The sequence below is a fragment of the Xiphophorus hellerii genome, chromosome 24 (genome assembly GCF_003331165.1).
Source record: "Xiphophorus hellerii strain 12219 chromosome 24, Xiphophorus_hellerii-4.1, whole genome shotgun sequence".
Classification (NCBI taxonomy): domain Eukaryota; kingdom Metazoa; phylum Chordata; class Actinopteri; order Cyprinodontiformes; family Poeciliidae; genus Xiphophorus; species Xiphophorus hellerii.
Genome location: NC_045695.1, coordinates 16,742,406 through 16,755,337, shown reverse-complemented (window position 1 = coordinate 16,755,337; position 12,932 = coordinate 16,742,406). Strand labels below are relative to the sequence as shown.

General features: G+C 38.9%; 1 protein-coding gene across 4 annotated transcripts; it reads right to left on the bottom strand.

Moving 5' to 3' along the window:
* Positions 1 to 2,202: 2,202 nt before the first annotated feature.
* LOC116715639 (NLR family CARD domain-containing protein 3-like) lies at positions 2,203 to 12,013 on the bottom strand. 4 transcript variants are annotated; one of them, XM_032556172.1, is made up of 11 exons: positions 11,968 to 12,013; positions 10,357 to 10,439; positions 9,619 to 9,783; positions 9,237 to 9,320; positions 8,891 to 8,969; positions 8,530 to 8,761; positions 5,352 to 7,125; positions 4,898 to 5,071; positions 4,124 to 4,297; positions 3,709 to 3,755; positions 2,203 to 3,549 (listed from the first exon to the last, which is right to left on the bottom strand). In XM_032556172.1, the coding sequence occupies exons 2-11, from the start codon at positions 10,401 to 10,403 to the stop codon at positions 3,008 to 3,010; spliced, it is 3,318 nt and encodes a 1,105-aa protein (XP_032412063.1). In that variant the 5' UTR covers positions 10,404 to 10,439; positions 11,968 to 12,013; the 3' UTR covers positions 2,203 to 3,007. The 4 variants fall into 4 exon arrangements, with proteins under 4 accessions (XP_032412063.1, XP_032412064.1, XP_032412066.1 ...); XM_032556173.1 differs by lacking the exon at positions 11,968 to 12,013 and having other exon boundaries at positions 3,382 to 3,562; positions 10,357 to 11,960; XM_032556175.1 differs by lacking the exon at positions 11,968 to 12,013 and having other exon boundaries at positions 3,453 to 3,562; positions 3,709 to 3,793; positions 10,357 to 11,960.
* Between the last annotated feature and the right edge of the window lie 919 nt (positions 12,014 to 12,932).

Here is a 12,932-nt window from a genome sequence, read left to right as displayed (position 1 = left end):
CACTATTAAGTAATTTATTTTTCTATATTCTTAGCCAGAGATCCTGAATTAATATAGATTTATTTTTATGTTTAACAGTGAAGATTAATGTGAAAGAAACTGAAATATAGTTTATTTGTATCTGATGAACATGTAAAATACATCCTACCTATGAAAAGTCAATATTTATCTCAATTACTCTGAAAACCAGGAAGATGAAAAATCTTAAATATTATTTAAATAATTCTTCATGTGGATAATAAATACAATAAAGACAAAATATTGACTATTTTATAAGTGGAAACATGAAACCAGGTGAAAACTGACACATATTCTTCATTTAATGCATTATATAATTTGTTAGTTTTGGTTTTGTCGTTTCTTCTGTTAGTTTTTTTTATCGTTTTTGCCTTGTTCCATTTTCACTTCAGTTCTTTCTTAGTGATTCTAGTTTATTATGTTTATTTCTGGTTTCTAGTTATTCATTGTCACTCTGAGCCTCTTTAGTTATTTTAGTTATTCTTTAATGTTAGATTGATTCCTGTTGTCTGTCCTGCTGCTGCCTCCACTCACTCCTGTAACTCATTAGCTCATCAGTTATTAGCTCATCAGTTATTAGCTCATCAGTTATTAGCTCATCAGTTATTAGCTCATCATTAGCTCATCAGTTATTAGCTCATCATTAGCTCATCAGTTATTAGCTCATCATTAGCTCATCAGTTATTAGCTCATCATTAGCTCATCAGTTATTAGCTCATCATTAGCTCATCAGTTATTAGCTCATCAGTTATTAGCTCATCATTAGCTCATCAGTTATTAGCTCATCATTAGCTCATCAGTTATTAGCTCATCAGTTATTAGCTCATCAGTTATTAGCTCATCAGTCTACATCAGTCTAACATTCATCCTCTCCAGTATTTAGTTTTTCTTTCTCACTCATTACTTACCGGATCCTTCTGTCTCTCCCCATCACTTCCTCTCTCCACCCTGTTTCTCTTTATCTGGATGAATTTTTGGAATTATCTGTGTTTTGCCCTCCTTTGGTTTTTTGTTCTTTTATTTTGTATTGCATCCTGTTTTATTAAATCATAAAAATGAATGGCTGCCTCCTTCGTCTCTGCATTTGGGTCCAACACCAAGTTCGTTATGACATAATATAGTGACAACTGCCCTGAAGGGAAGTCTAAGATTCTGCCTGATTTATGGATCAATACTTTTACTTTACCAAAGTATAAACAGGCTCTTTGAATTACAACGTAAAAGTTTTGGCTCTGCAGGGAGCAACCAGAACCAGAACCAGAACTGGAGCAGTTTGCAGTTTGTACAACGACGGTGAGTCTAAACCAGATTCTACCTGTTTTACACAACTAATTATTGTACATTTGTTTTACATCAATCATTGAATAAAACCTGCTTTCCCTGAAGGATTGATGCTCTCTCTAGCTGCCAACTCTTACTGTGTTCAGTGAGTTGAACAGAAAAATACTTTGGAACAATAAAGCAGAATTTTCAATAAATTCTCAACGGTAACAAGTAGTTTTATGGTCTGTTCATTTTTCAACTGCAGCAACATTTTAATGTACAACATGAGGATCCCTGTGACTGTTGGGAAAGATTAGATTATATAAGTTTTGTCTTCATAACTTCAGGATCATCTGTTGACACATCTAACCAGGAAGTTATTGAAACCTAAGAGGTTGAATAGCAGGAAGCTGGTAACCAAGGCAGTTTATTGATTGGCCTCCACACCATGATGAGCTCCAGCTGCAAATACTGAAGGTTTATTTTAGATGGAGAAGCTACTAAAACTTTAATATGTTTTGTAGAAAACTTTATTCATCATACTATTAACTTTAATCATAATAAAATGAGCATGTAATTTAGCTTTTAATAAAATATCTTTAACCTTTTATCTTTATGGTGGTTTAAAAAACTAAAGTTTTAAATGTAATATTTACTGTAAACTCAACTTTCAGAGCCTTTGGTTCTGGTTTCAAACCTGCGCTTGTGAACCAAGTTGTGTTTTCTCTTTCCATGCAGGGATTCTCTCCAGGTACTCCAGCTTCCTATTCAGATCTCCAGTTTAAGCTACATAACCAGTAATTCTTATTTTTCCCCTAGAACCGTTAAACATTTTCTCCCCTCCCAGAGTTCACCAAGGTCAAGCTCCAGATTTTCACCACTTCTGTTTTCATGACAAGAGAAGCAGCAGACGACAAAATGCAAAGTTTTAGGTTTTTATTTTTAAAGGTTTAACATCAACATGTCAGTCTCTCTAGACAATTTTTGCAATTGATTTTGTTTTTTATTTTGTGGCGCTACTGTAGAAATAATTGCAATGATCTTTCTTCTTTAAACTTCTTCAAAATCTACATACAAAAGAAAAAAAGATTAAAAAATTGCAAGCTTGAACACAAACATTTTTATTCTTTAATGAACAGGAATAATTATTTACAGTTTTTTACTCTGTCAATCACAAGCTACGACTTGACATGAAGAAAGTCTGAGGCAGCAGAGCAGTAGAGGTTAATACTGCCACCTGCAGGTGGGCATTAACATCACTGAAATCTAATGTTTTAGACAATTTTTGTGGAAAATTTTAAATAAACATAATTATGAATTAGCGTGGAAAAATGTGGGGATATGTTGGGATAAATTTCTGTGCCCCTGGGATTACTAAAGACTGGAGCAGCTGATATGTTCAACATTACAGATGGAAGCAAATATTTCACAAGTAAAATAATGGAAAATAAATAAAATCAATAAAAATATCATTACATTTTCTATATTGTACATGACAAAAGACATACAGGTTATTACTGTTTAATACAAACATAAGAGGCTAATTACACCCCACCTTATTATAAGGAGTAAAGTAATTATTTCATCACCAAACAAAGTTTGACATTTTATGTGCTTGTGAAAATAAATACAGGTTCATTTTCATGATGCCTCCTCTGCCTGTTCTAGTTTGATCTCATATATAGGAATATTTTTTACCAACTTAACTAAACCACATCCTGTTGGTTTACAGCTGACACAAAAGAGCAGAGGAATTAAATTTGACCCCATAACCAAAGCCAGCATAGAGCGGTTCAGTGAATGTGGTGCTGAAGGTGTGGAGGTGGGTCACTACATCACCGGAGACTCTGTAGAAGGACAGGATGCCAGCAGGACCGTCCACATAGACGCCCACACGGTGAGAGGCGGTAGGAGAGGGAGGAAGAGGAATGGGCGACCCGCTGTTGTTGTGCCAAGCGCTGTATCCTCCATCAGTGCAGGCGAGACACCAAGACTGATCATTCCCTCCAAACTTGGAGCCATCGCTGTCACCATTTCTCCCAATCCCTCTGTAGCTCACTGCAACATAAACCTTTCCAACCCATTCAACCTCCCAGTAACAGCGACCAGACAAACCAGTTTCACACAGCACCTGGGGCCAGTAGTCAAATCTTTCCTGGTGACCGGGGTATGGGTGTTCCTTCCGTAGGTCGGTCACCTTCCTGTTGTTCTCAGACAGCCTGAGGAACTTGTGCGCTGTGTTTGGGTCCAGTGTGAGCTGGCAGAAGTCTGAACAAAGATACTGTATGTTCAACATGCTGTTTAAACTGTTCTGACACAACAAAATGTGTTAACATTATTTTGGAAAGTACTTTAAATTAGTAACTTCTTAAACTACAGCAAAAAAAAAACAACTGATAAATGTGAATAAAAATCATGAACTCTTACATTTTGTGAAGTTTGGCTTCAACCACTGGACAGAACCGGGTTCAGTTCTGTAAGGCATGAAAGAGACGAGTCTTCATCATCTACACTGTACAACAGAAACATCAACATTGCTACTTTTTTCATTGGTTGTTTTACTGACATCATTAATTATTCAGGCATTCTGGCAGAGTTTATAGTAAAGGACAAATTAAATCTTGCTCAATGTAATCTGAGGTAGACAATTCTGGACCTTGGGTTCGTTTGTCCGGCTTATTTCTGCTGTTTCTCTGCTTGAACACGTCTGATTTAATATTGTTATAAGCTGAATAAATGATTTATTCAGTTGTGTTGGAGCAGAGACAAGTTTAAACCTCCACACCATTCAGGACCAGACTGTAGACCTGTTATTCATTTTACGAGGACGTTGAGTCCTAACCTGATGGCGTCCAGCCTGCAGTCGGGCATCTTTAGACTGACTGACAGCAGCTGCAGTCCGGCCTCTCCTGGATGGTTGTAGCTCAGGTCCAGCTCTCTGAGGTGGGAGGGGTTGGAGGTCAGAGCCGAAGCCAGAGAGGAACAACCTTTTTCTGAGATCAGACAGCCTGAAAGACTGAAGACACAACAAATAAATCTCCTGCATACAGGCAGGAATGACCTGGAAGTGTACACACACACACACACACACGTTCAGATTCTATATATTCATCCAGTGAAATGTTCACCGGGTCCAACTGCTGATCATCGACACACTGAGATCCACGGCTGATGTTCCTGTTTGAACTTATCAGTCACTTTCTTCTGTTTATTCCAGTTTTAAATAATTAATATCTCAACCATCATTTTCACTCCAGGAGGAAACTGCAGTATTTGGTGAGCTGCAAATATATAATTTAATAGACAAGCCTTGAGGTCCAAACCTTTTATCAATTGTGTCAGAAGAGTGAATATAGATTTAACTAGACAGGGCCACACAACGAACAAATATACCAAGATTTCTGACAAAATGGCTACCAGAGCAGACACAAAAAATGGTGTGAATCATTGAAGTGTTGATCAGTCTGTCCATGTCCCCACAGTCCTGCTCACACTCAGAGAGTCAGGAACACACTGCCAATGGAGACACACACACCTGGGTGCAGGTAATTAAGCCCCCATGGATCCTTAAAACAAAGGTTTTAAAGCTGAATAACAACAGAGAATGTGATCTGACCTGAGAGTTTCCAGTTTGCAACATGGACTCTCCAGTCCATGGCACAGGTGCTTTATCCCAGAGTCCTCCAAGTCGTTGTTACTCAGGTCCAGGTCTCTCAAACTAGATGACTGGGAACCGAGAACTGAGGAAAGAGCTTCACAGCTTCTTGCTGACAGGTTACAGCCACTCAACCTGAAAACCAAAATGTCACGTTTACATAAACATATCACCACTCATGTAATTACCAATATAGCCATATTCCCATGCAGGCGTTTAGACGAGCTGTAAAAAGACATTTTCTCTCAGAACTGAACTTAGTCACAGTAAAGAACTGGGCTCATTTTAAACCAGGTTTAAAACGTGACAAACAAATATATTTATATTTCTAATTATTTGTACTCATATTGCAGGTTCCTTATGAAGTTGTTTATAAGAATTGTGACATTTATGTAATTAGCACAAGTAAACTCACACAGCTTTCTTAGCAGCTTTAACCACAGGCAGCAGTCTGAGAAGAGCCTCTTCTGAAGCCCAGTATTTCTTCAGGTCAAACTCATCCAGATCTTTTCCAGATGACAGTAAGATGAAGACCAGAGCTGACCACTGAGCAGGAGACAGTGTATCTGTGGAGAGACGTCCTGATTTCAGGTACTTTCTGATCTCCTCCTGTAAGGAACAATCCTTCAGCTCATTCAGACAGTAGAACAGGTTGATACTTTTATCCACAGACACATTCTCACTGATCTTTTGCTTTATGTACTGAATTGTTTCCTGGTTTTTCTGTAAACTTCTTTCCTTCTGTGTCTGGAGACCATGTAGGAGTCTCTGATTGGTCTGCAGTGAAAGACCCAGGAGGAACCGCAGAAACAGGTCCAGGTGTCCATTTGGACTCTGTAATGCCTTGTCCACAGCATTCTGATGTAAATTAGCCAGTGCAGGTTCCTTATCTTCTGTCTCACATTCTTCAAGCAGATTGACTCCAGAGTTGATGAAGGTCAGATGAACACGAAGAGCAGCCAGAAACTCCTGAACACTCAGATGGACGAAGCAGAACACCTTGTCCTGGTACAGCCCTCTCTCCTCTCTAAAGATCTGTGTGAACACTCCTGAGTACACTGAGGCTGCTCTGATATCGATGCCACACTCTGTCAGGTCTGATTCATAGAAGATCAGGTTTCCTTTCTGCAGCTGATCAAAAGCCAGTTTTCCCAGAGACTCAATCATCTTCCTGCTCTCTGGACTCCAGTGTGGATCTGTTTCAGATCCTCCATCATACTTGACCTTCATCACTTTGGTCTGAACCACCAGGAAGTGGATGTACATCTCAGTCAGGGTTCTGGGCAGCTCTCCTCCCTGTCTGGTCTCCATCACATCCTCCAGAACTGTAGCAGTGATCCAGCAGAAAACTGGGATGTGACACATGATGTGGAGAGTTCGTGATGTCTTGATGTGGGAGATGATGCTGTTGGCCTGCTTTTCATCCCTGAATCTCTTCCTGAAGTACTCCTCCTTCTGGGGATCATTGAACCCTCTGACCTCTGTCACCATGCCAACACATTGAGCAGGGATCTGATTGGCTGCTGCAGGTCGTGTGGTTATCCAGAGGAGAGCAGAGGGAAGCAGTTTCCTCCTGATGAGGTTTGTCACCAGAACATCCACTGAGCTGGACTCTGTAACATCAGTCAGGATCGGATTGTTGTTGAAGTCCAGACCAAGTCGACTTTCATCCAGACCATCAAAGATGAACAGAACCTGGAACTGTTCAAAGCTAAAGATTCCTTTGGTTTCAGGAAATAAATGATGAATCAGTTCCACCAGGCTGAACTTTTTCTCTCTCAGCACATTCAGTTCTCTGAAGGTGAATGGAAATATGAACTGGATGTTCTGGTTGGTTTTGTCTTCAGCCCAGTCCAGAGTGAACTTTTGTATTAAGACAGTTTTCCCAATGCCAGCTGCTCCTTTAGTCATCACTGTTCTGATTGGTTGATCTCCTCCAGGTGGGACTTTAAAGATGTCTTCTTGTCTGATTGTTGTTTCTGGTCTGTGTGGTTTCCTGGATGCTGTTTCAATCTGTCTGACCTCATGTTCATCATTGACCTCTCCAGTTCCTCCCTCTGTGATGTAGAGCTCAGTGTAGATCTGGTTCAGCAGGGTTGGACTTCCTGCTTTAGCGATTCCCTCAAACACACACTGGAACTTCTTCTTCAGGGAGGATTTAAGGTTATCCTGACACATGGAAGGAGTTTCTACAAACAGATAAAAGACATGAGCTCACCTGAGATATGGATCACTTCAAAACTATTTTTCTTAAAATAGGGCAAAGTAACAAAAAGATTCCACTTTTCAATCATAGAAACATTTATCACTACCCCGTCTGACAGCCAGTCAGGTTTTTGGCAAAGTTGTTTGACTCATGAATATTTTGACTGCAGCCTCATGAATATTTTGACTGCAGCCTCATGAATATTGCCTCCATCAAGAATATCTCTGAGGATGGAGATGTTGACAGGATAAGCCTATGAGGAAAAGTCAAGGCTAGGGCGTACTAGCATGAGATTCTGGCAAGGAAACTGTGGCCACTGCCATTTTATGAGTTTCTGATCGCTACCATCTCAGGAGATGGTTAGGTCTGCAGAAGAGCCTGAGCAACATCATCATCTATGGAAGCACCTGCAAAATGGTGGGAGTTTAAGGGGAGACCTTAAGGTCCATTGAGAAGGAGTTCAAGTGAGTCAGAAACCCTATCTGTGTCTGGTATAACAGCAGCACTACAGCTCAAAGGAAAGCTCTCCAAAGGGTTGTGAATACAGCCCAAAAAATCATTGGCTGCCCTCTCGCCTCACTGGAGGACCTGCACAGCGACCGCTGTCTAAGAAAAGCACAACACATCACAAAGGACACTTCTCACCCCGGACCTTCTCTGTTCACACTGCTGCCTTCAGGCAGAAGATACAGAGCAACCAGAACCAGAACCAACCGTCTCAGAGACAGTTTCTACCCGATAGCAATAACAAAACTAAATGCAATCAAAAACAACCATTAATCATCATGAATGATGGATGTGAGAATGTGGCTGTTCTTATTTATTTTTTTGCCAGTTGTTTGTTGATTCTTGCGTTGTGTGTGAATTGTGCGACGGTAATTTTTTGTTTTTGGGCATGTGCACCGACTGATGGCACTTTTTGGATTTCGTTGTCCTTGTGACAATGATAATAAAGATTTATTTTATCTTATCTTATCTTAAAGTCGGTGTTGCAGGGAAAGAAGCAGCAATTTGCTGCTAACTGGGATTTTATTGTTTCTTCTGATATAAAACCGTATCAGTTTCAGCTAATCTAATGTATCGTTTTAATTTGATATATATAGTATATATAGTATATAGTAATTTTAACTATGCATAAATGTTAAGTAATTTATGCATTTTTATGTTCGTTTCCTTCAAACTGATTTTGTTTGTTTGATTCACCAGAAAAGGTTCAGCATGAACTGCTGAGATTCAAGAAATGGAGAAATTAATGCGATAAAGTCATTATTTCTTAGTTAATAAATATTGAGGCAGTTTGTTTTTACTAAATGTGTTGCATCAACCATTTTACTTAATTGTTTTTCAGTCATTTGGTTGAAAATTGAGATTTTAATAATCATCTTACTGCTCTGCAGAAGCTCGGCCAGTTCCTCCTGATTCATCTTCTTCAAGAACAAAACTATGATCTTCAGCAAAGCTTCACTGCTGCTCCTCTTCCTCTGCTCGTCATCATCACCCTCCACCATCTCCTCATCCTCCTTCCGACTCTCTAAGCATTCTGGGTAACATGGATTCAGAACCTTCTGGATCTTCTTCAGTTCGTTCTTTATAAAACGGATCATGTTTCGCTCCAGTTCCTGAAAAGGAATCCCAGATCAGACTGGATCAGACTGGATCAGACTGGATCAGAACATCGGTTCCATGTTGGACAGACTGAAGATCCTGGATCTGGTCTGAAAGCAGGAAGTTGACTGAACAGAACTGACCGTAAATATGGAGTCCAGCTGTGTTTGGAGCTGCTGCCCAGACGGGCCGCTGGGAACCGCTGAGCTCTGCTGGTCCACTCTGGAGGAACCAAAAAGTAATTTATAAAAAACACACAATGTTGCAGATGTCTTTCAAATTGAATACATTTAAATTTAACAAATGTTAAATATTTTAATGTATTTGTTTTTCCATCAAGAAAATGGTATTTTAGATGATTGTAGTTAAAGTTGTTTTAAGTCAGAATATGCTTTAATTTTTCTCTTCCTGTTTTCAGCTCCTCAGCCAAACGTTTGCTGCTTTTGTTTTGAAAATCTGCTTCCTGTTGGTTAAAGTCCAGTTACTGACCTCAGGTCTGGGTGGGGTTTCCATCCTGCTGCCTGGCTGCTCCTCAGGGACAAACTGGGTTCGGGTTCTGGATCAGAACCTGGTCTTTGGTGGATCATGGGAGACAAAAGAAAATTTTAGGGCCACATTTGTTTTGGTTCCAACTTGCATTGGAACCAGGATCCTGGTGATCCTGGTTTTAAACAGGAGAAACTTTTCATCCATTCACAACCTTCGGTTACGTCTCTCATTCATCAATTTGATCCAAGTTCCAGGTTTGGGTCAGATTTTGTTGTTTATTAATTCATTTTTACATCAAATATGGACTAATTCAAAATATTGAAAAGGAATCCCTGATTCTACTGATAGAAACCGGATCAGTTCATCGTTTTCATTTATTCACCTGGGGAGAAAAAACTGGCACTGATCCAGTTCAGATGTGCAGAACCTTCCTTTAAACTGAAGAGGTGCTGATTTTGATTGGTTGCTCCGAAATGACAAACAGCTGGGTTGAGGTTGAAGAACCGAATCCGGAGCAGAATCCGGTTCTGGTTCCCAGAGACCGGTTCTACAGAAGACACGGGAATAAATAAATACATTTTTAAAAATCAATATATAAATAAATGCATAAATAAATAAATAAATACATTTTGAAAAGAAAAAAATTAATAGATTAAGCAAGCAATAAATAAATAAATGATAAATACATCTAAAATTAATAAATTAATAAATGCATAAATAAATGTATCACAATAAAATCTAAGAAACATTATAAATGAAAAAAATAATAAATGCATTAAGAAATATATTTTTTAAATTCTATAAATAAATCAATAACTAATCAATACATAAACACAATAATAAATACATAAAGAGACAAACACAACTTTCATTTTGAACATATTTCCAAATTGATTTTACCCTTTAAATCAATATTTATTGATTTAAAACTCAATATATTATATTTTGGTTTATTGCATTTAATGATGCACAACAATGTTTCAGGTTATTACATGTTAACAAGTTATCCTGATCTGAGTTCTGACTCCGGATATCTAGTTAATGAATGTCCAGATAAAAGTCCGACGGCCTTGAACTGCTTTATTGTAGCAGGACAAAGATCAACATCACATCCACTCACTTGTTCTTCAGAGAAAGTCTGGTTCTGAACAAGCCGGGTGGACTCATAGCAGCTCTTCATGGACTCAGCATTCTGGGAAGAAACTTCAAATAGAAACATCATAGAGCAGCAGAGCGACGTGGTGGTGGGTTTCACAACTGGAGGTGAATCCAGTTCCCAGCTTTCAGAGTAATCTCCATGGTGTTTTCTCTGTGGCTTTGCAGCAGGTAGCCACCAGAGGGCGCTCAGGTGAAACTGTTGCATGGTTGAGGCTGATTCCCTGCAGGTGTAGCTGAACACCTGCAGGGAATCAGCCTCATTCAAACCTGGATATAAGGAGCTGGTTGCCTGATTTTAACCCTTGTGGCTCATCAGTTTCACCTCCAGGTGGATTCACTCTCATCCTGTGGAAGTCCCATGTCCAACACTGTTGCCTTCATCTGCTCCACTAATTCATTATTTCTTCCAGAAGTCCCCTGACCCACCCAGATCGTTACCGCTGCACATTACTTCACTTTGTAAATAAACACCTTTCACTGATTTCTCCTCTCCTGAGTGATTCTCTGCATGTGGCTCTGAAAGGTAAACAGACCTGAAGCAGGACAGATGCAACAGGCTGAACATGGATCATCTCATCTCTCTATTGCTTTAGTTTCTCATGTTCTGCTTACTGCAGTAAAACTGATTCATCTTTATCTCCCACCTGCTGCAGAGCACAGCTGTTCAGAGAGCTGTCTCTGCAGTGTTTGATTAAAATATAACAAGTTGCAGTAATTTAGCTTAAATATGCAGAACATCAAATATAGCAGCTGAATAAATTGTCCTGGAGTGAAAGTGGACCTCAGATGTGATAAAAGCAGAAGTTTATGATCAGAGGACAGGTGAGAGTAGTTTAGTTTAGTGTAGGTTAGTTTAGTGTAGGTTAGTTTAGTGTAGGTTAGTTTAGTGTAGGTTAGTTTAGTGTAGTTTAGTTTAGTGTAGGTTAGTTTTTCCACATCAGATCCTTTAAAACATCTTGAAATGAAGCTCAACTAGTGGTTGAGATTTTAGTTCCTAAGTCTCTATTTGTTTGAAGGTAAAATATGTTTGTCTCTAACATAAGAGCCTCAGGATGGGAGCAGGAATCCAAGATTAACTGGTTTCTTTAATGTTTTATTTTATTTCTGGGCAGCAGCAGAGGAACCACAGAGTTCTGGTTCTCCCCCTCGGTCAGCTGCTCTCACTTCACTTTTTAATTCAAAGTTTATTTCTGCAGATCTTTTCAGTCAGGTGTCTCTGCTTCACATTCTCTGAAAGTTGACCAATCCTGGGATTTCCCTCCAGCCCCCTGACAGAAACATCCAGCCGTTTCTAAAATGAGATTTCAGTCTAACATGAAATCAAAACGCTCATCGTTGCCCTCAGATCTCCAATCTACCATCTGATCTTATGACCATCAGGCTAAAAATGGCTTTTAAACATTTTAAAAACTTGGTTTTATTTCACATGTTCTGACCTTTAAATGACATTAAACAGAAAATCCGGAATAAAGTGAATTAAATGTAGCAAAAGATCTGAAGCTGGATTTGTTTGAATTATTTTAGTAAAATATAAACAGTTTGTAAAGCTCAAATATGAAGAAAACAAACTTACAGCGTTGAAGGCGTCTGAAGACTAAACTACTTCCTGCTTAGTGGCTCCACCCACCGAGTTTAGCTTTAGCCGCACCTTAAGTTAGAAATCCACCTTCAGGAGCAGATACCCGTCTAAATGACCTGCAGTTTTCCTGATCTCTTTCTTCTTATTCTTTTTTCCATTTAATTTTCTGTTTAGTTTTGTGGATTTTTTTCCCCCTAGAATTATTTAAAGAACTTTTTCTGATTTAGAGCATTTTCCATGTTCACTAATGGAAACGACGAGCCTGGAAAACACGGAGAATAACAGAAAATTAACTCAAATGTTTTTTAAATAACAGGGAAGAATTAAACTCAACTGGATACAAACACTCAGAAACGGATCAATTACTTTTAATTTAATTTAATTTAAAAAGGTTAAATGATAAACTTCATTCAACCAACTGGTTTAAATCAAATTACATCAGATTTACAAGATTATAAGAGAATCAAGAGATGACGTCTGTTCAGTCATTTTCTAGATCAGCTGTTTGTCTCCCTCTGGTGGTGGAATTATAAAACTGAAATGAGCGACTTTAGCCTCAATAGCAATAATGTGATCACATTATTAATGGATTATTAATGTGATCACATTATTAATGCTTCATCCTTCATGATAATGTGGATAAAATTAGACCCGCTGCTGCTTCCAGGTAAAACCTTTCACCTGCTTTCTGACAGGTTTCTGTATTTCTATCCTGGAATTAGCCGCTGGCCTCTTTTAATTGAAATGTGTAAATTTAATTTACAGATTGAATGTAGACAGTTTAGTGGGACCGCATTAGGTTCTGATGGTTTCTGTGTCCTTGGTGTCTGACGGCTGTTTTTAGTAAAACGTCCTGAGACGTGTTGCTGAGTTTTGGGTCATTGTTCTCCTGTTGATCTGTCTGAAAATAGTCATGATGTTTCTGGGCCAGCAGCTGTTCTGGTTTCGGGCCCAGAAAA

What these genes read in the sequence shown, in the direction of transcription:
- LOC116715639 (XM_032556172.1), bottom strand. Translation starts at nt 10,403, where the DNA reads ATGAGTCCACCCGGCTTGTTCAGAACCAGACTTTCTCTGAAGAACAA. An exon ending in AAACCCCACCCAGACCTGAG is followed by an intron (nt 8,970 to 9,236) that starts GTCAGTAACTGG and finishes TGGTTCCTCCAG; the next exon opens with AGTGGACCAGCAGAGCTCAG. An exon ending in AGCTGGACTCCATATTTACG is followed by an intron (nt 8,762 to 8,890) that starts GTCAGTTCTGTT and finishes ATTCCTTTTCAG; the next exon opens with GAACTGGAGCGAAACATGAT.